Consider the following 27690-nt stretch of genomic DNA (forward strand, 5'->3'; position numbering starts at 1 on the left):
AACAAATAATTTTTAACTTAGAAGTAAAATTTGACACTTTAGTACCTAGTCAGTATAACTGTTATATTCTTACAGAATGAAGGGGCCATCTCTCAAGGTGTGAATTTTCCTGCAAAGCAAATTTGATTAAGACCACTTTATTTTAAATTAATTTATGCATATTACATATATGTAACAATTATAAGGGAGTTATTCATAACATATTCCTCTTGCTCATATCATCCCTTCCATGAAACAATTGATAACAAGGAAATATCTTTGCAATCAGTGGGCTCGTACCAAAACTCTGGCTCTAGCACACCAGAAATAGAAATCCAGACCTCAAATCTTTAAACTCCCCTAATCTTTCTGCAACAATTTAAGCCCTACCAGAGATTCTGAATGTGTAAGGCAAACAAGCCTTCATTTTCAGCAGGGGAGCAACTCGTGTGAAGTAATAAGGGTTTGTGTAAGGATTATGATATGCCCTGGTAATGTTTAGTACATAGTACATTTCCGTTATGTTTGAAATTATGGTCAAAACAGGCTTCAAATGATGTTATGACATGACATATTTTGGCAATGGACTAGAAATGGGGGGGGGGCAGCATTGTTTGATCCCATTATTACTGTAGTTTACCATTCTGTTGATGGAGGAGTATTGTGAGAATTTGTCATTGGGTTGCCCAGGCAGATCTCTAAAGATAGATGCATTAACACTATGCAACTCTTGTGATTAAATTCACCTTCCTCTGTGCCTGTCATTGAACACCATGTTCTGTAATGAAAATAAAGGCATCCAAAACAGGAATAAATTCATTTTGCTTCTATAGGAGGAAGATGTGTTGGGAGTCCTCTTGTAAATCATTGCTGGGAAAGTAGGAGGAGCATGGTGATGCTGTACTATTTTTGAGGGCCTCATAATAGTTTAAGTATCATTTTGGTTGAAGCCATACAAAATGCACTTAGCAATTTGTGCTGGGATTTTCAAAGGATCTTAAGGTGACTAAGCACCTGAATTTCAACAAATTGCAATGGGATTTCCCATTTGCAAGTGGGATTTATTTATTACAAAAGAATTTTCTTATTTTTTTCATAGTGGGAAACTTCATTTTGTGAAATTAAGAAATAGCCATGTTGATTTTGTCGTACCACGGAAATTACTGAGCTGATCACTCTGTTGGTTTGTTTATTTCAGACTTCCGGCAGTTTTTCAAAAAGCTCATCTTTCTGTTGTGACAAAGTATCACAGTAAGTATTTCTGTAATGGTTTTGCTGTATTATCGCACAGTACTGTTGTGCTGTTTTTAATTGCTCCTATGCATGGCATCTTCGGCAGGTTAAAGTCATATATAAAGACATTCCAGTTGTTGTCTATGAAAGGCATAGGCCATAACATTTTCTTGTTAAGGTTGTAGAGTGATCTTTTACTGGACATATGCAAAATACCAGATAAGCTGAGTATTTTCCTACAGGTAAAACTACCACAAGTCACCTTAAGCATCGTATTATTCTCATTTATCTTTCATGCTGCTTCTTCAATACAACTTTAATTACACAGATCTAAAGGCAGATTGTTTTCTTTAAGGGTAAAATTCACCCTTTACAGGGGGCCCAAGTGGGAGTTAAGTTCTGCATAGACTTTGTCCTGGGCCTTTGCACAGGGATGTCTTTCACCAAAAGTAAAGTTGGGACTCATGAAAGGTGACAGACTGACAGCACAGAAGTTATTTATCCAGACCAGATTGCTCACAGGCTGCAGGCCAAGATAATATCCCACTCTGCTAGTGTGCCTCAATCCAATCCAGTAAAAGGACCCACCATAAGGGTAAGAGAGTTCACTTTCCATGGCCAGCAAATACTCAGCTTATTATTTGCATCACAGTAGCACTTAAAATGTGTTAGGCACTTTACAGACATAGGAAGAGCTGTCCCAAAGAGCTTATCGACTGAAATGCTGCCAAGAAGGGTGCCCTTTTGTGGTGGTAGGTTTGACAGTGTGGACACCTGTTCTCTTGGGCTGAATACTGGTAGGGAGCTAGGAACTCCTGACTTCTAGTCCTCCTTCTTCCCCCTGACTTGCAGTGTGGCCTTGAGCAAGTCTATAGATAAAATAGGGTTAATAATATTAATCTATGTTCTTCACGAGCATGTGAAGAGGATTAATGTATTTGCAGTGTATTGAAGATGTAAATCTCTAAACAAGTCCTAAGTATTATTTAGCTGCAGCTGCTAACTAGCCATTATATGGCAACAACCCTTTTCACAATTAACCTGGGCCAAAGCAGTGAGGAGAAGGAAAGGATATTTTACATACTCTTTACTGTGGTTCTTTTTGGTTCATGTTCAAAGTAAATAAATGGCAAGAACAAAATAACATGTGCTATAACTCCAGTGCTTCTTCTGTAGCCTGTTTGGACATGGCATTCAAAAAGGATGCCTCTAACTCTATTCATTAGAAACATGTGGATAGCTTCTATGAGTTGTTTATGACAGTGAAGAAGTACTTGTAGGCCAAACTACTGGAGAAACTAAACCTAATTCTGACTTCATTTACTCTCTTGAAGTTAATGCAGTTTCTAAATTCATATCTGTATAACTTAGGGCAGATTTTATCATGTTGTATACATGAGCGATTTTAGAGACCACTTAAAGACAGTGTTTGTGATGCCCCAAAGAAAGAGCGAGAGATTATTGCAGCCATGAGTCTCTGCATGTCTGTAACACCTGGATTTTCTCCTGTTGGGGATAGAACAAATTCAATTGTATTCATTTTTCTACCTTTCCATAGCACTGCATATATAGGCCTGGGCTTTTATAGGTGGCACAGTAATGAACTCTCTTTTGGCCAGCTGCCAGTTGCTTAAAGACCTGAATAAATTTTGTTTTATAAGCTGTTTATGAACCACAATTTCGATGAAAATATCAGGAACCATAAATACTGACTGATTCCCTAGTATGAGTCCAGGATGAAATTTCTGCTCATTAACTTTCTATTTTCTTGTCACACTCACCCTTCTCCCCGCTCCCCAAACTGCCACATCGGATTCTTCGCAGAAGTGCAGACTTTGATCACATTATGGAGGAGGGCTATGAACTTGACCTGACTTACATCACTGAGCGGATCATTGCTGTATCCTTCCCTGCCAGCTGTTCAGAGGAAACATATGTGCACAACCTGCAAGATGTAACCCGAATGCTCAAATCCAAACATGGAGATAATTACCTGGTAAGTGCAGATTAATCCTGTTTGGATATGCTATGTGTAATTCAGTTTTACCCTATTTGCTGTACGATGGCTGATCTGATATCCTTAATAACAGAGCCCAATATAGGCTCACTTACGCCAATGTAAGTTGGATGTAACTCCACTAAAGCCTATCTAGTTCACATTTACACCAGTGCAAGTGACAGCTGCCCAGCATTTTACATTCAGTCAAACAAGGAAACAGATGCAAGCCACCTTCTTGTTGACGGCAAGGCAGTATACTCTTTGAGCATCATGTTCATTTGTAACAGAAAAATTGTAGGGATAGTTCTCACTGAGTAAAACTCATTCCTACAAGATCCAGATGCCGCACCATGGAATGCATTTTTCTAGCAGCTGCAACTTGGGTTCTGATGATCTTTGACCACCCTCCCCCCGCCTTGGCTGGCTCCACTGTTGATTGTGAAACAGCACATAAAGGTTGCTCTTAGTGTGTTTTGTCTCTTTCATTGACTTAATTTAGATGCATTTTTTCCCCATTACTTATTTTCTATTAAAAAATATAAGGTCCCGGACAAACCTCTAATGGGTTCCACATGCACGATCTTTTATGATGACCAAAACTGTTATTCTCTCATGCTGTGTGGTGTTTTCTGCTTAGCACATTTAAACCCTGTGGTATCACTGTCTCTCTCTGTGTGCTTATAAATCAGGGCCAAAATCTCTGCTGTTAATTGAAGTTATTTTTAGCTGACATGTGTAAACTATTAGAATAAATCCACAACTTCAGGAGGGTAAAATTACTGCAGCAGCTAGCTTGCATTGTTATTCCATCCCAAGAACACCAGCCCTCCGCATTCATTCACTCACAACACATTTATTTATCCCAACTGCATTGTATAGCAATGATTGGACTCAGGCTGTGCTTGCAGTACTACCAATTATGAATCTTTTGTCACATCAACTTTCCTGTAAGCCAACCAGTGGTCTCTCTGACACAAAAATTGTAATGCTTTGCAAAGCATTTCACCTAAGTCAGTGTTTCAAAGTCAGCCCAGATCAACTGTCATTGTCATGTGATGCTGTATTTTGGTATACGTGAAATAGGCTGGTGGTCTTGGTCCAGCTATCTAACTCTTATTAGATGTGTTCACATCACAAAAAAAATCCACTGTTACATTTATACTAATTCCATTTTGTGTTAGGAAAGGGCCATAACCTCTCCATAGCTAAGTTTGCCAACAATTACCAATTGGTTTAGGCTTCCTATAACTTTGGCTTGGGAAATATATTGGTTTGGTTGGAAAATTGCCAGATTTGCTCTGGAAATAAAGGAAAATGTATTTGCAAAGTCTGAAGAAAATTTGGCAACCCATTTTGCAGTTATAGTCCGTTATAAAATTACCACTTTTGTCTAAGGTTTCTTTGTCTCCCTCTGTTTCAAAAATGGCTTTTTTGAACCCCTTCAAATTTTCTATATCGTTTAATATCCTTGAAAATTTGCATTCCAGCTATGGCACCAATCCAGCAAAACACTTAACGTGTGAATAGTCCCAATGAAGTCATGGAGAGCACTAACGTGCTTAAAGTTAAACACATGCTTAAGCACATTCTTGTGTCGTAGAATCATAGAGTTAAAAGGGACCACAAAGGTCATATAATCTACCCCCCTGCCAAGATGCAGGATTTGTTGTGTCTAAACCATCCAAGACAGATGGTAACAGAGCCTGTATTTGTAGAAATGTAAGCAAAGTTATAAATGCTTTTTGTTGGGGGTAGTTTTGAGCCCAATCTTTCTCCCTTTGATTTCTTTATGAGTTATTGGCACCATTCTGCTGTCATTAGTGCCAATGGGAATTTTTAGCCATTAATGTCAACGGGGGCCAGGATGGAGTATTGTATGTTTGCATGAGCAAGTTGTCCTCTATTCAGTTGTTGCATATTGGAAAGAACAGGGAAGGTTCTTCTATAGTTAACAGTTACAGCCCTCTTTCTTTAGCTCAAGTAGCAGAGACTTGTGTCTTGGAGATCGAAGACTGGAGTTTTAGTCCCAGCTCTGCACATCTGTAATTAATATGGAGAGCTGATAGCGTCTCCCTAGCTAAGGCTGATTTTGGCCCTACTTTGTATCCATAAAATTTGTTCTAAAATGGTTGAAAAAATAAAGTACTTTTTTAAAATTAAAAGAGTTCAAAAATGGCACTTTTAAAATTTCTGTGAAGTGTCTAACTTTTTTGTGTGTCCCCCTTTGTCAGCTCAGTGAAATCACCTGATATCACAAAATTCCAAACATAAGTAGATTTTAGTAACTATCCCCCAGCAACCTCAGTGATGTTTTCAAATTCACGTACAGTGCTCTGGTAGAGTTCCATGACAATAAGTTTTTATAAACACTAATAGATTTTGACAGGCTCACGCAACAAGGATGTTTCAAAGGCAGAAATAATAAAATGTGTAAGGAATTGCCATTATTTGAAAACTAGACATGAATCAGGAATCACTGGGTCTAGGGAGAAAAGAAAGAACCAATAGAAAGGGTGTCTTATATTGACAGCCTTGTCAGCAATGAATCTTCTCAGTGACCAAGGAAACAATATTGGGCTGATGTATTGTTTGTACATAGTGCAATTGCACTGACAATATCTTTCCACAACAAATACTTATCTATCACATCCTTAAAACACCCAAGCTCTTAAAAACCAGAAAATGAATAGTTAAGGAATCATAAATCTTATACCTCCTACAAAATAAAAAAAAATCATATCAAATACAAAGAAATGCAGATTTCATCATAACAAAAGAACCACAGTCCTGTCCCTAAATAAGTGCTATTTTTCATCAGTAATTTCAAAATATAAACACAACACACAATCCTTCAGAAGAAAAGAACATTATATATGTATCATTAGTGACATATTCATTAATGCACATGCATACATTATTTCATAGTATATAAGCAAAGTTTTACACTTATTCTATTAAAGTGCACATTGTTATTAATAGTTTTATTATTTATGTATGTTGTAATACTCCCTAAAAATTGCAAGGCACTGTACCAACACATAGGAACAGCATAATTCTCAAGAAAACAACTATTTTAGGTTGTTAATCACGATCAACTGGTACATACATTGAACTAGTTTTAAACTTAACAGTTTCTCTTACCTTTATTTCAATATCAAAATATTTTCACATAAGAAAAATATATGGCCAATATTTCCACTTTAATGGGATCTCTTTGGGTGCTCAGTATTTTTGAAAGTCAAGGCACTTAAGTGCCTAAAAATGGACTTAGGAACCTGTCTTTAGGCACCCATTTTTTAAAAATCTTGCTCAATTCTTTAAAACCAACCAACCAACCAAAAAAACAACCCACAATGTAGGAATCAGAGGAACTCTTGTAGTATAATAAGATTGCTAAGCATAAGGCATAATAGTATTTATAATCTTACATTATATATAATGACTATAATAATTTGAAAAATTTAATTGTTACATACATTTCCTCAGCATATGTAGTTTCCCATTATACTTTCCTGAATTTACTATGGGAAATACCCCGAATACTGCAAATGCTAAACTTATCTAACTTCAGCTAATAATTTGGTTATCTTAAGTGACTGAAAAATCTGAAGGCCCTCCCCTGTCATTTAACTTTCTTATAATGTATTTTGGATACAGTGATTTACCACAAAAGAAATTAAACATCAAGATCTCATACTTTTTCTTTTTTCTTCTTCTTGAACAGGTGTTAAACCTTTCTGAAAAAAGATATGACCTTACCAAGCTTAACCCAAAGGTATTGGTTTTGATCATAACATACCTCACTTGCTAGACTTAAATACAGCATAAATGGGCTGCCATGAGCCTTCAAACTATACAAGCTTTGATGTACACAATGAAATGACAATTTTAGGAAGAGTTTAGAAAACCAAAGACGCCTCCCCTTTAATTTTGAGTGTTGTGACTTCTTGCATGTCAGGTCTATGCTTTACAAAGTTGTTTCCATTGTTTTCTTTGGCTTTGCACATAAGACCTTGATCCAAAGTCCATTGAAGTCAATGAAAAGTTTCCCATTGATTTCTATGGTTTTAATGTCAGGTCTACATTATATGTGTGCCCATGGAATATTTATGGCCATATAATGCTCCTTTGCTATGTAAACCTTAATGTACTGAAATTGATGAACTCACAGTTCAACATAACCTCATGTTTTGTGGATTTGCCTTCCTCTCTTCATAATTGCATCTGTGAACAATGGCAATGTAATTAGGAGAACAAAAGTTGTTGGCATTTTCTTTGTTCTGCCTCATAGCCCCCCGCCCCCCATTTTTATCTTCATTTGTTATAACATTTTCTTTGGAGTGAGATGGTAGGTGTAAGGAGTTGAATATATGTCTGGGACTTGAGCTCATTCCCATGTTTAAGAACTTTGGCAGGTTCAACAGCCAAACTTTCAACTTTCAACAGCCACCCTTGGCCCATACCATCACAGACCTACAGTCACAGCAGCAACATTGTTTGGACCTAGCAGGGGTTCAGATTACTGCTGAGAAAACATAGTTAAGACATTTGAAGTCTGATCTTTTAACACACAGGCAGTTTTTATCACATGTTAATGAATGCGTAGGATTTAGTTGGCTTACTATTTTTGGAATTTGAACAAGATAAATACACAGATAATGATGAGAAGTTGACCAAAAGAAAACTAGTTCCTTTAAAGGCAGGAAATACAGGTTATTAATAGAGCTGGGAAGGAAACCGTTTTCCTATCCCAGGAAATTTTAAGATTTTGAAATTTTTTCCTATCCCAAATCAAGATGAAAAGTCTGATATTTTCACAAACCAACTCCCTCCTCCTCTCCCCTCCACCACCAAAAAAAAAGTTTGGATCAATCAAAACATTTTGTTTCAACAATTTCTAAAGACTTGTATTTTGACCTATTATTTTATTTTATTTTGTTTTATTTTATTTTTACTATGAATTAACATGAATTTCCAAATGAAAACTAATTTTGAACCAAAAAAACTCCAGAACTTTTGTTTAGAAAATGTTGAAGTGGGACATTTTGACAACTGTTTTATTTTTTTTCAATGGGAAATTTCACAAAGCCAACCCTTTCCTACACAGAGTTTCAGTTTTGATTAATCAAAGTACATTTTGGAAAAAAAATTCTCAGTCAGCTGTAGTGTTGAATAAGATTTGTTAATACTTGCATGGAAAGCTCATGTATGCTAATAATAATCATAATTTATCCCTCCTCCCCCTGCTGTTTTGGGAGGTCTGTAAAGATGTTTTGTTTATATGACAAAAAGGCATTTTAAATAATGAAATATCACCATGGTTCCGTGAAGCACAGATTTTTCTGTTAGAAAATAGCAGGAACCTTTACCATCACAGCACATTTTGGCGTAGGATTGTATACGATAATAATGTTAAAGAGTACCTTGTAAATGGAAAATGAAGTGGTTTTGCTTGATTCCAGATTATGGATGTGGGTTGGCCTGACCTTCATGCACCTCCCCTTGATAAGATGTGCACCATCTGCAAGGCTATGGAATCATGGTTGAACAGCGACCCTCAGCATGTGGTGGTGATCCATTGCAGAGTAAGTGTGCAATGTAGTGAGTGTATTTATGACGTTCAATTTTTTATACTTTATCATAACAAGAAAAGTTATAATTAACAGTTTTGCAGCCGTTTTAATATTGAAAACATAATGAGCCAGATGCTTAGCTGATATAAAGGGGCTTAAAGCCATTAACTATGCCGAGTTAGACCAGCCAGTGCTCTGGCCTGATAAATCCAGGCTTGTATGCTTAGAAGTAATATGTAGTGAGGTGTATATATATCAAAGCTGAACACCATTGTTGAGTGTATTTAGTCCATCTCCTTGTCAAACTTTTGAGGATCCTCTTATAGTATATGACATTCATTTACCTTAGTGGACTTTGAGGGCACACAGCACCTCAGAGAATCACCATTAGTCAATTGAATCAAGGCACTAAGAGCACAAACATTAGATGTCCAAATCTCTACTTAGTTGCCTAAAGTGGGCATTTGGTCACCTAAATGCACATCTGACTTTCCATCTCTGGGATTTAGGCACCCAGTTTAGATGCCCAAGTTGAAAATTGGGTACTTTGTTGTTGAATATATCATACAGTGATTACAACGGATAACATTATTCATTCCGTTTGGACTAGAATAATATTGTATAGACATATGGATAAATTCACAAAAGGATTTAGGCACCTAACTGCCACTTTAGGTGCCTAAATCCCAGAATCAGGCCCCGCTGACATTCACAAAACTTCACTTAGCTTCTGCTGAAAGGTGAACTAAACTTGCTCGGTGCCTAAATTTGTGCACACCCAGAGAAAGTTCACAGCTAAGAATCCCAGGAAGAAGGAGGCATCTGCCTACAGCCTGGATTTAGGCACGGAACTCCCTGAGGGGGCAGGGCTTAGCACACACCCCTCTTGTCGGCATCTCCCATTGGCTAATTTAGGCTGAGAACTGCCCAGCATGTTGGCTTCTGTGAATCCCATTCTGTGGCACCCATCTCTCCCAATTCATTGTACAGGGAGCCTGAGCACCTAACTCAGGCTTTGTGAATCCCATAGATTTTCTGGGCTCCTAAAAGTTAGATGTCTTCACACTCAGTGTCTCAACACTTAAATTTTGTTGTGAATTTATCCAATACTGCCATTGTAGCCAGTGGGAAATTAGGGCACTCAGGACCGCCCAGGCTCTGACAGGTCCTAACTAACTGCATAATTGCAATACTCTAATGTGCTGTTACTGTTGTGTAATGTTTTCCCTTCTCAGTGTTTGTTCACTGAGAAGAGAAATAAAGATAAAGTAAATATTCCTGAGATCAGAAGTGAGTTGGCAGGTTTGTTGATGGCAAATACATCTAGAGTCTTACTGGCTTTGCAGTGCTGGTATTTGTTGACAGTAAATTAATCAGATATGGGACCTGATCTTGCTTCAATTGAAATCACTGGAAAACTCCCACTGATATTTCCTCCCAGTTCTGCAGTTGATAGCATATGGGCAAACTTTGTGCCTGTGTGGAGTCCCATTGATTTCCTGTCATTTGCAGGATTGGAGCCTTAATTGGGGCCTGTAACAGGATGGGCTGCTCCAGTAAATGAAGCAGGTCTAGCTCCCCTGTGCCAGAACAAGTGCTCCCATTTGGCCAAGAAAGAGGGCGGGGTAGTACCTGGGGCCTATGAAGGACCAGAATCTGAGAACATGAGATGTGATGAGTTGAGGCTGCCAGGGAGGCAGAGATTGGCAGGAGATGAGAGCTGCCAGAGCCTGAAGGTGCTTCCTAGGGGAAGGCTAAAGGCAGGAGAGCAAGAGTGGTTTAACAGCTGTCCGCTCCAAGCCAGTGAGCCAGGGCTGGAGGACTGAAGGCAGCGACAGCAACAGCGGCAGAGGAGAATTGCCTGCTGGCTAGAACAGCGATTGGGCTAGGGAATAGAGTGATGCTCCCCTGGTGAGGGTGATCTCTCAGCAAAGAGGCTGTGGAGGTTCCTGCTGTGATGATTGGGGTTAAACTCCAGCTCAGAGGGCTGGGGTGGCTGTCCTGGCAGAGGATCTGAAGAGGACTGATGAGGAGCCTAGGTGTGGTATGGAGAGAATCATGTCATGAGATTTTAAGGACTATATGCACTGGGGTGATAAATGGACTGTTTTGAGACTTATGTTTTGGATTATTTGCACAGTGTTTTTGTAGTAAACTAGCCCCAAAGAAGGATATTATTGAGGCAAGAGAGCCTTATGGGGAGTCCTTGGGTTACCTGAAAGGGAAACTGAGGCAGGCACATGCCGTGCTGCAGCCTGCTGCAGAAGGGTGCTCCAGGCAGGGCTGTCTGATGACAGCACCATGATGAGGAAGAGACAAAGGAAATGATATCTTCACTACGCTGGACTAATTTTTACATATATACTTTTCTGAACACAACTACACCAGAAGTAAAAAACAAAATGTCCCAATGAGTATTTGTTATAAATCCCTCTAAAATAACTGTTGATGAATTTCTTCCCTGGGATCTTAAAAGCTTCCCACCACCATCCTTCCTGGATATAGCCAAAATGTGTTGGCTGAATAATCTGGAAGCATGTTAAAACTAGCCAGAATGACTGATCAGCAATTTGTACTGTACATATGTCATATAAACTATTTAATAAGATTTCGAAACATTATGAAAATACTCCATAAAGACTAAGCGGTAGTTATTATAAATCACAGGTGTCAGAAAAAAAATTGCTGATACTTGTCGGAATTCATAGTTTATAGCACATCATGCCAGAAATTTCAAAGTTGTCTAGGCTTGTCTTGGATGAGCCCAAAACAAAAAGTGATAGAATGTTATTGCTGCTGTTCATAGTTTTCTTTATTTTAATTTATAGCTTTGTCTTGGTATACACACAAAAATACCATGTATAACAAATACATTCTATGTAAGAGGTAGTAAAAAAGAAAGGGAAATAAAACAACTGATTCATGGGCTTTACTTCAGGAAGCTTTATTTAGGGTAAAACTGGAAAAAAATGAATCCACTAATTTCTGATTTCAAATTAAATATAAAAAATCCTGAATAAAAAAAAAAAAAAAGAAGTCCTGCGTGGCTGGCCCATGGCTTATCTGGGCTCTTTGCTCTTGACATGCTACTGGTCAATCAGGAGTTGAGTGGGACTTTTAAAGAGCACCAGAGCAGTTTGGGTACCAATGCTTACTGAGTTTCAGTAGGAGTGGGATACCCAACACCCAAGTCTCACTCGGTATTTTCAATGTGGTAAGTCCACCAGCTTGCAACTAAAAGGTCTTTAAAAGCCACTGACCATCATTCTCCTCCACCACTGCAACAAAGGACAGACCAGAGCTCCTGTAGTCACCAGAACTGCCAAAGTAATATGCAAATATTGTTGTTTGCAACTTAGCGTAGGACCTGAGTGAAGCAGCATTCCATCATGTGCACAATGGATGGAACTGATGTCTTTTTCTTTCAGCAAAGTCCCACATATGGTGCTATGTAAATACTAAATAATAGAAACTATGGTTTCTTTCTTTTCCTACAGGGTGGAAAAGGAAGGATAGGAGTAGTGATATCATCATATATGCACTTCACCAATGTTTCTGCCAGGTAAGAGATGAACAACGCAAATGAATTACTGTGTTTATATATCTTTAAAGGCTGGGGGAAAACCCTAAAAGTTTCCCCTTCATTTCAGTAACCAATGGTTGCCCGATTGTCACCCATGCCAGTTTCAATCAGATGGTGCTGAAGTGTCTCAAAATTATTCATGGTGGATGAGAATCTGTTACAAGCCTCTCTTTTATAAATTCTAAAAAAATGAATGGCATTTCTTTGGACTAGGACCAGATCCTTCCACTTTTACTCATTGAAGTAGTACCTTACTCCATGAGTAATCCCCATTTGAATCTGCCTATCCATATTATGGACTTACATGGCTACCATCACTGTAATATTTGAGCATCTCACAGTCTTTAATGGATTTATCATCGCATCAGCTCTGTGAGGTAGGGAAGTGCTATTATCCCTATTTTACAGATAGGAGACTGAGGCACAGAGAGACTAAGTGACTTTCCTGGGGTTACACAGAATGTTTGTGGCAAAGCAGGAATTGAACCCAAGATTCCCACAGGCCCCACTAGCATTCTAACCACTGGACTATTTTTCCTCTTACTGGAGTTACTTCTGGAATATAGGTGCTACTCACTATGAATAAAGCTATAAGAACCTGGACCTAATATTCACACCAGAGCAGGGATCCCCAAACTCTTCCAAAGTGCAGAGCACATCTTAATAAAGAGGTTGTCTCAAGAACCCCATCTCGTCACCTCTCATTAAGAAGGAACATGCATCTACCAGAGCAAAGGACAGGGAGTCAGGAATCCTGGGTTCTGTTCCTGGTTCTGCCACTGATTTGCAGTGTGAGCTTGATATTTGTGCATTTCTGGTTGTCTGTAAAAAAAAATGAAATTTGGTAAATACTATCTGAAGAATAGAACACACATAATTTTCTACTTCTGCCTTTCAATCAAAATTGGCCAGATTCTTGTCTTTAAATTTGTTAAAGTAATTCACAGAGACCATAACTCGAGCAGGATCTCAGTGACGCTATTTTGGATTTAAATCAGTCTGGCAAAGATTAGAATCTAGCCCTGGCACTGCAAATTATCTGTTCAATTTGTGGAAAATGGGTGAAATCCTGACTCCATTGAAGTCAATGGAAAACTCGCATTGGCTCCATTGGAGCCATGATTTCACCTAATATATTTCCCATTAACCTGGTCCTCAGATAAATAACCCAGTATGATTAGGAAATGCTACTAATTACGTTGTGTACAATGGTATACTTTAGAAAATGAAGTAATACAGTTGTTTCTGGAATAACTAATCTTCAGGACAAGGATTACCAACACTTCACCTACCTTAATCCTGTGGGACAAAAGAGTTGTCATGAGGATACTGCAGTGCTGTGTTGTGATATCTGTGTTGTGATATTACACCAAATTATTATGGCATCTCCTCAAGAAACCACAAAGTAGTGTCCTGACACAACAACGTGACATCTTGATGCAATGGTGTGATGTCCTGGCATGACAGTTGATGTTGCATTCTCCCCGAAGTAAATTCAGGATTCTTCCAACTCGGTTGCAGGATCTGAGACTGGAAACTTTCCTATGAATTTCAGGATACATGGCAACTCCCATCCAAATCTTGCTTCTTGTATTTAAATTTAATTGTGGGGGGGAAAGAGCTCTTGGAAGTTCCCAGTCATCTCTAGGTTGTCAATATTGTACATATGTCAACAGGTCCAAGCTATGTGAGAAATCCTTAGCACTGGTGACAAATGGCATATTCGGGGAAATGTTTTTTGGGGGCTTCCTCAATTTTTTTTTATTTTGTTCTGATTTTACTCATTAAACAAATATGCTAGTTTCTTATTGCTCTACTCACTGGGTCTCTTTACTGCTATAAAATAGTAATTTGATGCTGTTGATATTGGGGGTGACAATTTAGCATTCTTTACTCTTTAAATGGTGTTTCAGGAAACGAATTAGAGCAGCGGTTCTCAACGGGGGGGCCGTGGGGCTCGGCGACTAAAACCCAGAGCCTGAGCCCCAGCACCTCCCATGGGGCTTGAAGCCAGGACCTGTGGGGTTGAAGCCCCGAGCCCTGGTGCTCCCCCCGGGGCAGAAGCACTGACCCCATGGGCAGAGTTCGGAGGCACGGGGGTGTTGTCCCCCCTCCCCACTCGAAACTACACTGCAAGAGCATGGCAACTCCACACACACCCCTTCCACCGCCTTCTCTCCCTGCCCCCTGGTCAGGTCAGTGGCGGGAAGCCAGAGCCGGGCAGTACAGGACAGCTGCTGCTCTGGCTGGTGCCATGGAGCAAGCAGTAGTGGCGTTCCCTCATCTCCTGCTGCTGCAGGGGGACGAAGCTGCTCCTCAGCTCCCAGCCCCCTTTGCTCCCACAGCTGGTAAGAGCCGCCTGGGCGGGAGCCTCTGCCCCATGGCTGGCAGAACCCTCGGGGAACAGGGACCGCAGGGGAGCCCTCCTGGCACACAGCCCCTAGCTACCTCTGTCCCTGCACCCTGAACTACCCTTCTCCCTGCACCGAGCTATCCCTTCCCTGCATCCTGAGCTACCCCCTGCCCGCCCACAGCCTCTAGCTACCCCTCCCTGCACCCTGAGCTGCCCCCCTGCCTGCACACAGCCCCTAGCTACCCAGTCCCTGCACCTTGAGCTGTTTTCAAACTTTGTGAGCTGAGTCTCCCAGCTTTGAGTTATAATTTTTGGTTGCACACACACACACACACACGCACACATACACACAAACCAGACGGGTGGGTGGCCTGCTGAGGTGAGTTGGGGGGTGGAGGTGGCACTCCCTTCATGGACCCCACCATGAGGAGCTGGCTCATGCCCTGCTGGCCCCTGCCCACCCAAAATAGAAGTCAAATTACATCTATGACCGAGCCCCCTCACCACCACCACCAGCCCGGCCCAGAGCCCAGAATATGCCTCAGCTAGGGGAGGAAACATTATCCCTAATTTTCCTGAAGTGTTTGTCTAAGTGAAAACAAAAAAAGTTCTGTGACAACACTTGTATGGTTGCCATGCCTTTGTTGTCTGGGTCATGAATGCCCAGTTTTCTAATTCAAGAAAGATTACGTGCAGCCATATTTAACTGGGGTAAACCATGCTCTCTCTAATAGATGTTAAGCTTTGTTCTTCCAGATAAGGTTAAATAATCCTTTGCAAAATGAGAGTTTGATGCTCAGATCCCTGGTGGCATGACTAGTGAGGATGTATAATGCAAAACACACTGAACATCTGTCTTGCCAATTAAGATGAATTTGAAATGTGAAGAACAATTGAATGTGTATTTATGTATCACTTTAAATAAGTGTCACATGGGGGAGAACACAGCAACTAGTCATTTTTTAAAATGATCATGTATGTGATTCAGCAGTAGATAGCCATGGAAGGAATAGATTTCTTCCACAAGCCTCTAAATCACTTAATCCGTGTTTTTAAGCAGAACTCCCAAAGGAAAGGAATAGAAATTCTACATAAAACTTGATGGAACAATAGGTACAGCCTTTAACAAAGAATAAAAAGAGAGTTCAGTGTTAATCAGGTTGTCTTATAATAAGCCATAAAATTTGGCCTTGTTAACACTGATTTTCCACTTGTAAGGTAACTCCCTTCTTTTCATGTGTCCTTATATTTATGCCTGCATCTGTAATTTTCACTCCATGCATCTGAAGAAGTGGGGTTTTTACCCACCAAAGCTTATGCCCAAATACATCTGTTAGTCTTTAAGGTGCCACCAGACTCCTCATTGTTTTTATGCCATAAAATGGTGATTTGTGTGTGTGTGTGCCCACTAATATAATGTAATTTAATACCTCTTACCCCAAAGCGTTTGACACTATGCACATAGAGCAGCAATGAAATGCAATCACCTCCTTGGTGGAGGGCAACAAATCAATTAGTACAAAGCGGCAGGGAGTAGGGAAGGAGGTGAAAATTTTGTGCAGTCCTTTTCTGGAAAGTGCCATGGGATCTTTAATATCAATGAAGAGAAGACAGGACCTGATCCAACATCCATTGAAGGCAACTGGGGGTTTCCTTAGTTTTTAAAGTCTTCTATGAAGATTCGACATGGCTAAGCCAACTCTGATGGGATTTTAACTTGTGGTTCCGTGGGGTCTAGTTATTTCAGACCTTATACACGGATGTTAATTAGCATCAGTTACCAGATCCATTTACTCTCATGATGATAATGTATTTGTCCCATATACAGCAAAAGGAGCACAACTTGATACTTGGGAACAAATAATTAGGAACGGTCTCCCTCATTTGGGAGCTGGGATCGTCATGGTTTTCTGTCTGATACTTGAGGACCCCATTTTTTCTGTGCTTTTCTGCCTTCTCTTCCCATATGCCCAATATCCACATTAGAGCCACTCTCATCTTAAACAAAAATAAAACCAAACTTCTTTCACAGCCTACCATTGTTGCTCCATAATCATCTCCGGGGATTCATGGTTGACTGGCACAAAGCACTTCTTTCCCAAGGCCTGATTGTTCTGCTTCTGTAGCACACCCTCTCCTGGTAAACCAGATAGCAAGAAACCAGGACTGAGTAAATCCTTAGAGTAATTTCATGTCTGTTAGTTCAGTCAGAACTCTGATGCTTTCCCCGCCCCCCTCTCTTCAGTATTAGCTGTTGTAGGTTTTGGGACATAATATAAAAGAGGAATACAGGTACCCTCCTATGCAGCTCACAGAGAAAGCTGTATTGATGGGGCTAAAAGCAAATTGTGGCAAGTTGTTCATTGTGCATCCTGGGCGTGGCTAAATCTATTGCATTGCAAATGTTGCATATTCGTGTAAGAAATGCAAAATCCTGATAATTAAACATGAGAAGTAGGTGCTTTGTCTCAGGGAGGAAACTGCCTTTGGAGTGGAATTAAAAGGTGGCAGTGGAAAAACTATCCCAACCTGACCTGTGAGCAGGTGGGTTGGCAATCACTGAAGGCATTTTGTAGTAGTTTGGCACATTTCAAGCTGTAAACCGCTGCATTTCCAAGATAATCCTGTGATGAAGTAGGAATTTTTGGCAATGACTTTTATGATTCTTATGTGTGCCTCAGATTTCCCTATATGTTGCATTATTACCCTGTGGGTGAAAAATGAGTGTTTGCTCTCAGGGCAGGCTAAGAGATGTAGGTATGAATGTCGCCTAGTTGTCTGAGCTTGAAGGAGTCATTGGAAAAGGACTGGCTGAGGCTGACCCCATATCAGTGGAGAATCCAAAAAGACAATGGCAAATCCAGTCACCAGCATATTGACTCCTAGCAACCAATGGCCCAGAGGGAGATGGATTTCTCCATCTCTCAGCAGGGAAGCTCAGCACAATTCCCCAGCTTGAGAACAAAGGACTGGAGAGGTGGGAGGATAAGAGTTGGCTGCTGGAAGAAGTCGGGGATCTCACCTGGAATCTGAGGAAGGAGGTCAGACCAAAAGACAGACAGAGCTTGAACAATGGGGTTCACTACAGCTTGTCTGGGCTCTGGGCTATCCAGAATGGACTTGGGGCTATGCTTTAACCTTCAGTTCTCTGTCCCTGCCAGCAGGTATATGGGATCTTGGGGAGCAATTACCACACAGGTGGGGTGCCAATTAATTTCTTTATTAAAGGAAAAAGGAAGTGGTGGGAATTTAACAATGAAATACGATGGGATGGGGTGTATAGGGTGTTTACAATAGACAATGATGGGGGGGTTCTTCTAGTAATGGGATAGGGGGGTTCAATAGTGGGGTACAATACAGTGGGGTACAATACAGTTGGTAACCAATTAACACTGAAGTGTAAATGTAACAGGTAGCTAACAATTTCTATGTAAAGAGTGTGTCACAGCAGCATATAACCAACTAACAGTATGGGTAAAATGTGTTAAATAACCAACAACTTTAGGTAAAAAATGTGTCACAGTGGTGTAAATGTAAAATGTGAGGTGTGTTAGAGAGAAAAGGGGTGACCAATGGGGTTTTACGCTAGAAAGAGAGAGAGAGAGAAAGAAAGTGGTAGAGAAGTGAGGTTGGGGGATGGGGGAAGAGGAGCACGTGGTGGAGGGAGATTTAAACTCAGGGAGACACAGAGAGCAGACAGGCTGCAAGTTTAAACAGAAGAGAGACAATTATACAAAACACAGCAAAATCTTATCTATGATTTAACTTAACCAAAACTACACAAATTAGCAAGTAACAAAACACAATGCAACAATTCTTTAAGCCTAACTTACAGGGTACAATGCAAGCAATTTTCTAAACCTAACTTAACTACAGCTATGCAAAATGAAATTACAATTTATCTAGACTGAAAGACAAAATCTAACCTAATGGGTGCACCTTATACTAGGGGTAGTTCCAGAGGGCAGAGTGGTGTGTGCCCAGGATACAGCTCCAAGGGGGGAGGGGGATTTAACTAGTGGTGGCTGCAAGCTGGCAGCCCAGGATACAGTCCAGGAAGGCACAGGCTTATTTCTAGCAGCAAAGGCGCTGCAAAGCAAGAAACAGATTACAGATACAGACCAAGGAGTTTAAGAGAGGTTTTAAGACACAGACCAAGGTTTAGCTTTAGTCTGTGTGCTGGGGAAACAGAGCCAGCAGCTAAAGTAATAAAAGTATAGAAAGTTTCACAGAGGGATTCTTACCAGTCCCCAAGGCAGCAGCAAAGGCAGAAGCAGCAACAACATCAGAAGAAGCAAGGAGGGCTCGGTACGGTCTTGATAATCAGGAGGTCTCTCAGGCAGCAATTCGTTCTTCGTGGGGGGGGGTGTTAAAAACGGGGGTACGCTCAAAAATAAAACGAGAGCGGAGAAAGGACCCCCCAGAACTCCTGGCTGATCAGACCAGGTAGCAATGCAGGAACCTTTCTGATCTTTGTTTCAAAAATGCCTGTTCTTAAAGGCAATCTCAGGCAGTTTCCCCACCAGTAATCCTGATAGGCTCCTTCTGTCACAGGGGAGGAGATACAGGGAAAAACTGCAGGTGAGCATAGAGACATGCCTGGGCAGAGTCCTGGACCATAGGCGTGAGTTCCCACCTCAGGACTCAAAAGCACATGAGGCCTATGACTCATGCCCAGGATCTTAAAAACACATTAGGTCTTGCAGCTCTGGACATTGCCTACCCTACACCGAGCCCAGGTTTAACAAGGTGATAACAGGACCAACCCTTTGAACAGGGCAGTAGTCCCACTTAGCACGTAGCACAAGTGGCCATCCCTTTGAGAAGGGCAATGGCTCTTGGTAAACAACTTAAGGGGCCCTCCCTTTGAGAAGGGCAGTGGCCCTGGTAAACAACTTAACAGCCAGGGAGGGGCAGCCACAGGAGGAGAACAAAAACAAAATGGAGTAAGGGGACAGCTGTAAGAAACAAAATGGAATAGGGGGAAAGCTGTAACAGACATTCTCTATGCTAAACTAAGGACTTCCTATATTGTGGTTGACTAATAAACCCTACTGTTTTGACAACACTGCTTGTTTGACTGCAAATGCTTGGTGAGGTGCATTAATCTCTGAGGAGCATACAAGTCTCTATCAGGAGTCTATCCCAGGTGTGAAGTAGGAGAGCGGGATCCCCCGAGGCTCAGTCTAAGGAGGTGATGAGTCCACATGGCTGACCCTGGAGGAAAAATGAGACTCCTTTTGGGTCTGGCACATTGAAGGGTTTTCTCCAAGAGACTGTTCCAAAGGTGGGGCATAGCACTGATCCTGTGGAACCACGACCATCCCCAAATGGAATAACATGGTATCTACTTCTTTGTTTTGATAGCGCTGATCAGGCTCTAGACAGATTTGCTATGAAGAAATTCTTCGATGATAAAGTTTCAACTTTAATGCAGCCATCCCAAAAAAGGTATTTAACTTGTATCTAATTTATATTACTAAATACGCAAATGCCATAGTTTCTCCTTACTATCCAGTGGAGGACATTTCCCTGAGGTTCTCCCACTTCAACACTCTCTCTCTCTCTCTCTCTCTCTCTTTCTGTTTGGATGTATTTATATACACATAGATAATATTTTGGTATGGTACAAAGGTTTCATCTATATGTGTTTGTACTGCATTATGTCTAGGCAACAAAGCAGTCCCAATACACTTTAAAACCTCCGTAAAAGAAATGTAAACTAGTTTTTCTGTCTCATATGACATTTTAGTGAGTACATGATGGTGTGGTGTGATATAAAGGTTTTATTGACATTGTTTGGGATGGCCATCTGAGTCATGACAATAAAATCTTTATATCACACTACACTATTATATACGCTGTCTATTCTATAAGTGAGGGTGAGACATTACTTAGAGCAGATAGTTGATGTTTTGGGATGTGAAATGGTCTTGAGGTATGTGTGTGGACATCTGTGCAATTTAGGATTAAACTAGTGGATGTTTCAGTACCAGAAAAGAAGGGAGCAGCTGGAAAATGCCTACTAGGTAATTGTTATACTCTCATGCACCAATCTTCATTTGGATGTGTAAAATATCTACACAGGGACTTGATTTGGTATCGCTGATTACCCTTCCCTTTCATCAACAGATATGTAACAATTTTAGCACTTTGTTAAAGAAAAAAAGGCTTCCTCAGTAATTAAAAAGAACAAAGTCATATAGTAATAATGAAGGTCAGGAAATTAGCTCTGTTTCTGATTGGGAAAGGCTTTCCCAGTGCCTTGATGGACCTATCCAGTGACCTACACAGCTGTTGTTGACATGAAAAATAACAGTCCCATGAGTCTTTAAATAAACTTAAAAAAAAAAAAATTAGCCTGAGGAGCTTGTTATCCATTCGGCTCCATGTCTGCAAATAAACCTTGCATTATTAAAATGTGACACTTGTAAATGGCACCTGCAGGACACAGAGGCATGCACCGTGGGAGCAGAAGGAATGAGACAGTCTCAATGCTCCCAACAGGATGCCTTCTGCAGTATAAACAACTCTGACTTGTAAGTCTCTCCCTTCTGCAAATAAGTTTCCATGAGAACCAACAGGCCTCACAACAGAATCTGTGACCTGTGCCTCATGGCAGTTGTTACAGCCATGCTGACAGGAAGTTTCAGTAGCTGCTGGCTTGCACGTACAGTGTGCAAGCCCTAAAGCCAAAATAAAATACCTGTATGATGCAGGGTTTGGTCTGACATGCTCTTCTGGAATATTTGTTTAGTTTCTCCAAGGGCCTCTGCGAGGCACTAATTCACCTCCTGAGGGGTGGAATTAGCTTCTTTGTTTTTTACTACTGATTTGTACAACACTGGAGTACTCAAAAAGAACAGGAGTACTTGTGGCACCTTAGAGACTAACACATTTATTTGAGCATAAGCTTTCGTGGGCTCAAATAAATGTGTTAGTCTCAAGTGGGCTGTAGCTTAAGGTGTTCTTTTTGTGGATACAGACTAACACGACTGCTACTCTGAAACCTGTCAGATTGCAGTACTCAGTCTGCCTCTTGCCAACAGAACATACAAATGTAGGATATGCCATAATCTAAATCTGGCCTCTTGTGCCTCCGGCAATGGCCAATGCTTGTTATTGCAGAGGAAAGTGAAACAACTCTATAATGCCCCTGGCTAATTTTACAATCCTACTTGATCCCAGCTGATCCTCTAAAGTATGCAATTAAATAACCCCATTTTAGCTTGCTTACCTACTAATGCTATTACTGGACATTCAGGTGTCCAGATCCTTACTGACATTCAATTGATTATGAATATATAATCTAGGTGAATCTTAAAATATGAAAATACACATTCACTTTCTACCTGCCACATGGCTCAAAAATCTGAGAAATCTCACTTTGGGTTCCAGTCCTGCAGGACTTGGGCAAAATTCTCAGTGGCTTCAACTGAAGTTTTGCCTGAATAGGAACTGCAGATTTGAGCCCTCTATATGTGAAAGTTGAATTGTGTGTGTGTGTTTTAAACTTCATTGTTTAATCTCCTCAAAAATATCAAGTAAACAGCTGAATAATCAGCTATAAACGCAGTAATGAATGCATTGGCTGGAGGAACAGGACTTAAATTAGAGAAGGGGATAAACTTTTGAGGTCATTAAGGAGACAACAGGTATGTCTATACTCCAGTCGCAGGTGTGATTCCAGCTCAGGGTAGGCATGGCTGTGTTACCTTTAATCTAGCTAGTGCGGCTAAAATGGCAGTGAAGACACAGTGGTTTGGGCTTCGGCATAGGTTGTACAGGCCATAGGTTGGGCTAGCTAGATTAAAACTAGCATGGTTATGCCTACCCAGGCTGCAATCACATCTGCAGTTACAGTGTAGACATACCCATGGTGGGAGAAAGAAAAAGGGTTAAAATTTGTGCCATCAGTGCAGTAACGTCTTACTCCAGTTCTTGCAGCCAGGCAGATATAATAACCTGTACTTATGCTGCTGACTGAACAAATACTGCCAGAGAGCCTGGAGGAGGAAAACAAGAAGCAACATTGACCTTTTCTAATGCCATGTGTTAAAGCAACCCTTGCTACTTGTATTTAAAACAAATCTAATAAAGAAATAACCCCAACAACTCCAGACTCAGGGCAGTAGAACTATCACTGTCAGGGAGAATCACTACAACTGTGATATTGCCCATCTTGCTGCAGCCTAATTTGCAGCATGGGGTGTGTTTAGTTGTTTTTTTAATGATATATATTTTATTCTTAAGAGCAATATTAAACTAATTTAATACCACTTGGGGCGAAAAGGGGAGTTTGAAATCAGGGAAATCAGTAGCAAAATGAAAAGGAAAGAATGTATCTTGCCCCTCCTTGTCTTTTGTACAAGAGGGACTGTTATTTTTTAATCTTATTCCACTTATGGGATGTGTGTATTTTATTTCTTACAAATGGGGCTGATCTTGGGGAAATTAGCTGGGTATTTAAAAGAAGGGAAGGGATATAGGGTACAGAATGAGAAACTTATGCGGGGAAGAAATGCAGTTATAAAGTAAAACTTCCCTAAGTGAGAAAGGCAATTACAGAGCAAATAACCCTAAGTCTCATTGACCTTTGCTTTCCTGTGAGGAGGTTCATATCACCACAAGGATAAATTATTCTTGAACAATTCCTCCAATGTATTAAGCACAAACTGGCTTTACTTGAATGTCAGATGTTAGTCCTGCCAGCCATTTGTGTGTTAGTGCAAGAGAGATAGGGAAACTATCTTAGGGTGTTTAGGGGGAATGAAACAACTTGTGGTATGTGTGCACACTTACAAAAAGGGCACCTGCTCTAGTGGCTTTATTGATGGGCAGACCAGTTCACTAGGAATTGAGCTGGACTCATTTCACTCTGACTACCAGAATGCTGTTGACTGGTAGCAACTTGAGTCACGGTTAATATGTACTGGGCTGAAAGTGACCTTTACCAGCCTCCTGAGTCACCCATGCATCTCCTTTTCAAAGCTGTTAGGTGGAATATTCTCTAATAAATATTTATAGTACAAATATTACCCATTAGAGCAACATCCTTGCCAATAATTGAAAAACTTGATAAACAGAAGCTTCTCTTCATATTTTGATGCAGATTATTCTATTCCACTTTAACTCCAAGGCTAAATGAAGCAATTATATGACCCCTTGTATTAGTTATATTCATAATGACGAGAAGATCATTTTCCCTGGGATTATGACAACAATCTTTTCCTTCTTGGCTAATTGTGTTGCATTATCTTTTCAGATATGTGCACTTCTTAAGTGGCCTTCTGTCTGGATCTGTGAAAATGAACACGACCCCACTCTTCCTGCACTTTGTCATCCTTCATGGCATCCCAAGCTTTGATGCTGGAGGAGGTACATTATTTCACTTGCCATTTTCAAGCCTTGCTCTTTTTGTTTCACTGCACTCTTATCAGGATGGGCAAACCAGTACAGTTCAGATAAGAACTCCCTAAAACTTCCCCTCAATCTCAAAACAATCTCAGACCTTTCTTGAGGTTTGGGGAATTTCCATTAAGGAACAACTCCTTGCCTCAACTATTCCTGCAAACCAAGGGATGAGGAAAACCCAACAGAACATCTAGGGAAAGAGTGAGAGTGGAGGAGCACAACTCTCCAGTTCTGCTAAATGCAGAGATAGCACCTCCTTCTCATCTTCCTTCCAGTGGGCTGAGGGACTTCCTGTGCAAGTCCTGCCGTCATCTCCCTGACATCCGAACAGCTATGTTCCCCTTACGTGGGAAAGTCTCAGTCCTGCTATCCCACTCCAGTGTAAGGGTTACCTCTGCCTATTTAGAGTGGTCTTCTTCCTCATACTCCACTATTGGGCCTCCTGAGGAGGTGGCCTCAAAGCCTGTTTCTACAGTCCACTCGGATCTGCAGTTTTGGGCGGTGACATGGGCCAGCAAGAGCATTTTGCCGAATCTGCTGTTCTAAATCTTAAAAAGCACTCTGGAGCTTACACTCCAGCAAGGAGTCTCAGGAGAAAAAGTAACAGGCCACTGACGTTTCTACATAGAATCATAGAACTGGAAGGGACTGTAACGATGCTGGTTCTGGTGGGACCCAACTGAGAGTGCCAATTCAGGACAAATTGCTTAAAACCGGGCAGTTACAGCCCAAGGCTGGGGTTTTTCCACCTCAAAGGCAAACTAAACCAGCCAGACAGAGAGGACTTTGGTCTCACCCCACTGGCTAACCACAAGTCACACAAGCAATTCCCTTAGACACTCCAGTTTCCCAGTATCCCAACCAGTGCCACTCATCATGGGGACAAATGGTTATGAAAACCAATACCCCAGTAAAAGAAAAAAGGTTCTCTCGATCCCAAAGAATCAAGCCCCAGACCTAGGCCAATATACAAATCAGATCTTACCCACAAACCGCTGTTGCCAATCCTTTAGAATCTAAAATCTAAAGGTTTATTCATAAAAGGAAAAAGATATGAATGAGAGCTAGAATTGGTTAAATGAAATTAATTACATACAGTAATGGCAAAGTTCTTGGTTCAGGCTTGTAGCAGTGATGAAATAAACTGCAGGTTTAAATCAAGTCTCTGGAGTACATCCACAGCTGGGATGGGTCATTCAGTCCTTTGTTCAGAGCTTCAGTTTGTAACAAAGTCCCTCCAGAGGTAAGAAGCAGGATTGAAGACAAAATGGAGGGGTCTCCCACGGGTTTAAATAGACTTTCTCTTGTGGGTGGAGACCCCCCTCCTCACTCCTATGCAAAGTCCAGCTCCACGATGGAGTTCTGGAGTCACCTGGGCAAGTCACATGTCCATGCACGACTCAGTCTTTACAGGCAGAAGCCATTGTCCACATGGTATCTTGTATGTCTCCAGGAAGACTTCTTATGTGGATTGGAGCATTCCAAGATGCATTGTTCCCCAAATGCTTCCTGATCGGGTACTTAACCTTGCGAATTCCTTCCTAAAGAAGCTGACCAAATGCCTCACAAAGCTTACTTAGAAATCAAGCAAGTATACATAACTTTGAACAAACGAATTGTGCCTGCATACAACTAGGATGAACATAACCAGTAGATCATAACCTTTACATAGATATGTTACATGGCATATGTAGCAAAACCCTATTCCAGTTATATCATACATACATTTACAAGCACCCCCCCATAAAGCCTTATGGGATACACTGTCACAGGGACCTCGAGAGGTCATCTAGTCCAGTCCCCTGCACTTGTTGCAGGACTAATTATCTAGACCATTCCTGACAGATGTTTGTCTAACCTGCTCTTAAAAATCTTCAATGATGGAGATTCCACAACCTCCCTAGGCAATTTATTCCAGTGCTGACAGTTAGGAGGTTTTTCCTAATGTCCAACCTAAACTTCCCTTGCTGCAATTTAAGCCCACTGCTTCTTGTCCTATTGTCAGAGGTTAAGGAGAACAATTTTTCTTCCTCCTACTTGTAACAACCTTTTACATATTTGAAAACTGTTATCATGTCCCCTCTCCGGCTTCTCTTTTCCAGACTAAACAAACCCAATTTTTTCAATCTTCCCTCATAGGTCATGTTTTCTAGACCTTTAATCATATACACTAGATTCACAAGATACACTAGTGGGTGATACTTAAATCTGCACTTAAGTAAGTGTAGCTTCATTGACTTCATTGCCCTTTAGATGGGCCATAATGTTTTTTTTATTATGAGTTTTGCAAAAATATGATTAAAAAAGAAATGACTGTTAATTTCAGTCAAATTTTCAGGAACTTTTTCAATGGAAAAAAAATCCAAAACAAAATGTTTCATTTAAATTTATTTTTGTTTTCTCTTTTGGTCGTTCCCCACTTTCTCCTATTTATTTATTTATTTTCCCCAGTAGGAGATAGGGGATTAGAATTTAAAAAGTGAGCAAAGTGCTACTTTCTCTCATTTTCAAAAGTCTTTCTCCCTACTTTCTCCTCTCCTGGCTATTTTTCCATTGGAAAAAAAGGTGGAAAGATTGAAAAAACTAGAAACTTTTTTCAGAATGGAAGGGTTTTGGGGGTTTTTTTTTGTTCCATTTTGAAAAAATGGCCTTAAAAACTTTCAACAGAATTAAAATGTCACATCTGTCAAAAATCCATTTTTCCTTAATTATTTTTTCAACAAAATGTCAACCAGTTCTAGCCTTTGCATCCACCTATACCAGGTCTGAATGTCATCCAGTGTGTCTGTTGTATGTTCAGGAAACTCACTAAATGTGTATTTTAAAAAAATTACAGAGAATTAACAAAGAATACATGACTCTCTTGGCTATTTTTGCAGTTTGTCGGCCCTTTCTAAAGATCTACCAGGCTATGCAGCCAGTTCATACATCAGGAATATAGTAAGTCTTAGTTATTTTCATCTCTACGTGAATGTAGTTCTCTATCCTTTCAGTTACAAAAGTTAAACCATCTTTTTTTCATGAATTTATTGTTTAAAAGCACAACTATTATTTAAATATCTCTCCTTTTCTTCTCTTTCCTGTTAAGTAGTGTAGGGCCAGAAAATCAAAGCAGAATCTGCATTGCTATTGAGCCAGCCCAGCTATTGAAGGGAGATATTATGGTAAGTAATTAATTCTGATTCCACATAATTAATTGTGCCTTCTAGATGGTGATTTAAAAATAAAGACAATCATACATTTTGCACTCTTGTAGAAAGAGAATGAGAAAATTGTCACTGAGGCACGAGTGGGTAGGTAATTAAATTAGTTTTACTCAGCCTCTTGGGTTTTTATGTTAAGCAAGAGTTTGCTTCAAGCAAGAACCATTTTATGGAGACAAAACAAACCATTACTACCAACTTCCCCCTGTCATTATAGTGATACTCAGTATGGTTATGTTTATATTAAGTATTTCCATTATAAAACACATTCTGGAAAGTTTTTTCACTCAGCCTTAACATTTTCTTTGGCTTGTAATTTGGCAGCAAGGAACTACTTCTTTCATTTTACTTTC

At 40.4% G+C, this 27690-nt stretch overlaps 1 protein-coding gene across 1 annotated transcript in view; it reads left to right on the plus strand.

Moving 5' to 3' along the window:
* Window positions 1–3058: 3058 nt before the first annotated feature.
* TNS3 (tensin 3) overlaps window positions 3059–27690 on the plus strand; it is a 172558-nt gene continuing 147926 nt past the window's right edge. The window contains exons 1-8 of the mRNA XM_065398054.1: window positions 3059–3208; window positions 6936–6986; window positions 8674–8796; window positions 12282–12346; window positions 20088–20171; window positions 23986–24098; window positions 27014–27074; window positions 27223–27298. Coding sequence (XP_065254126.1) covers window positions 3059–3208; window positions 6936–6986; window positions 8674–8796; window positions 12282–12346; window positions 20088–20171; window positions 23986–24098; window positions 27014–27074; window positions 27223–27298 — 723 coding nt within the window. The remainder of the gene's footprint in view (window positions 3209–6935; window positions 6987–8673; window positions 8797–12281; window positions 12347–20087; window positions 20172–23985; window positions 24099–27013; window positions 27075–27222; window positions 27299–27690) is intronic.

Source organism: Emys orbicularis, chromosome 2 (assembly GCF_028017835.1).
Source record: "Emys orbicularis isolate rEmyOrb1 chromosome 2, rEmyOrb1.hap1, whole genome shotgun sequence".
Lineage (NCBI taxonomy): Eukaryota > Metazoa > Chordata > Testudines > Emydidae > Emys > Emys orbicularis.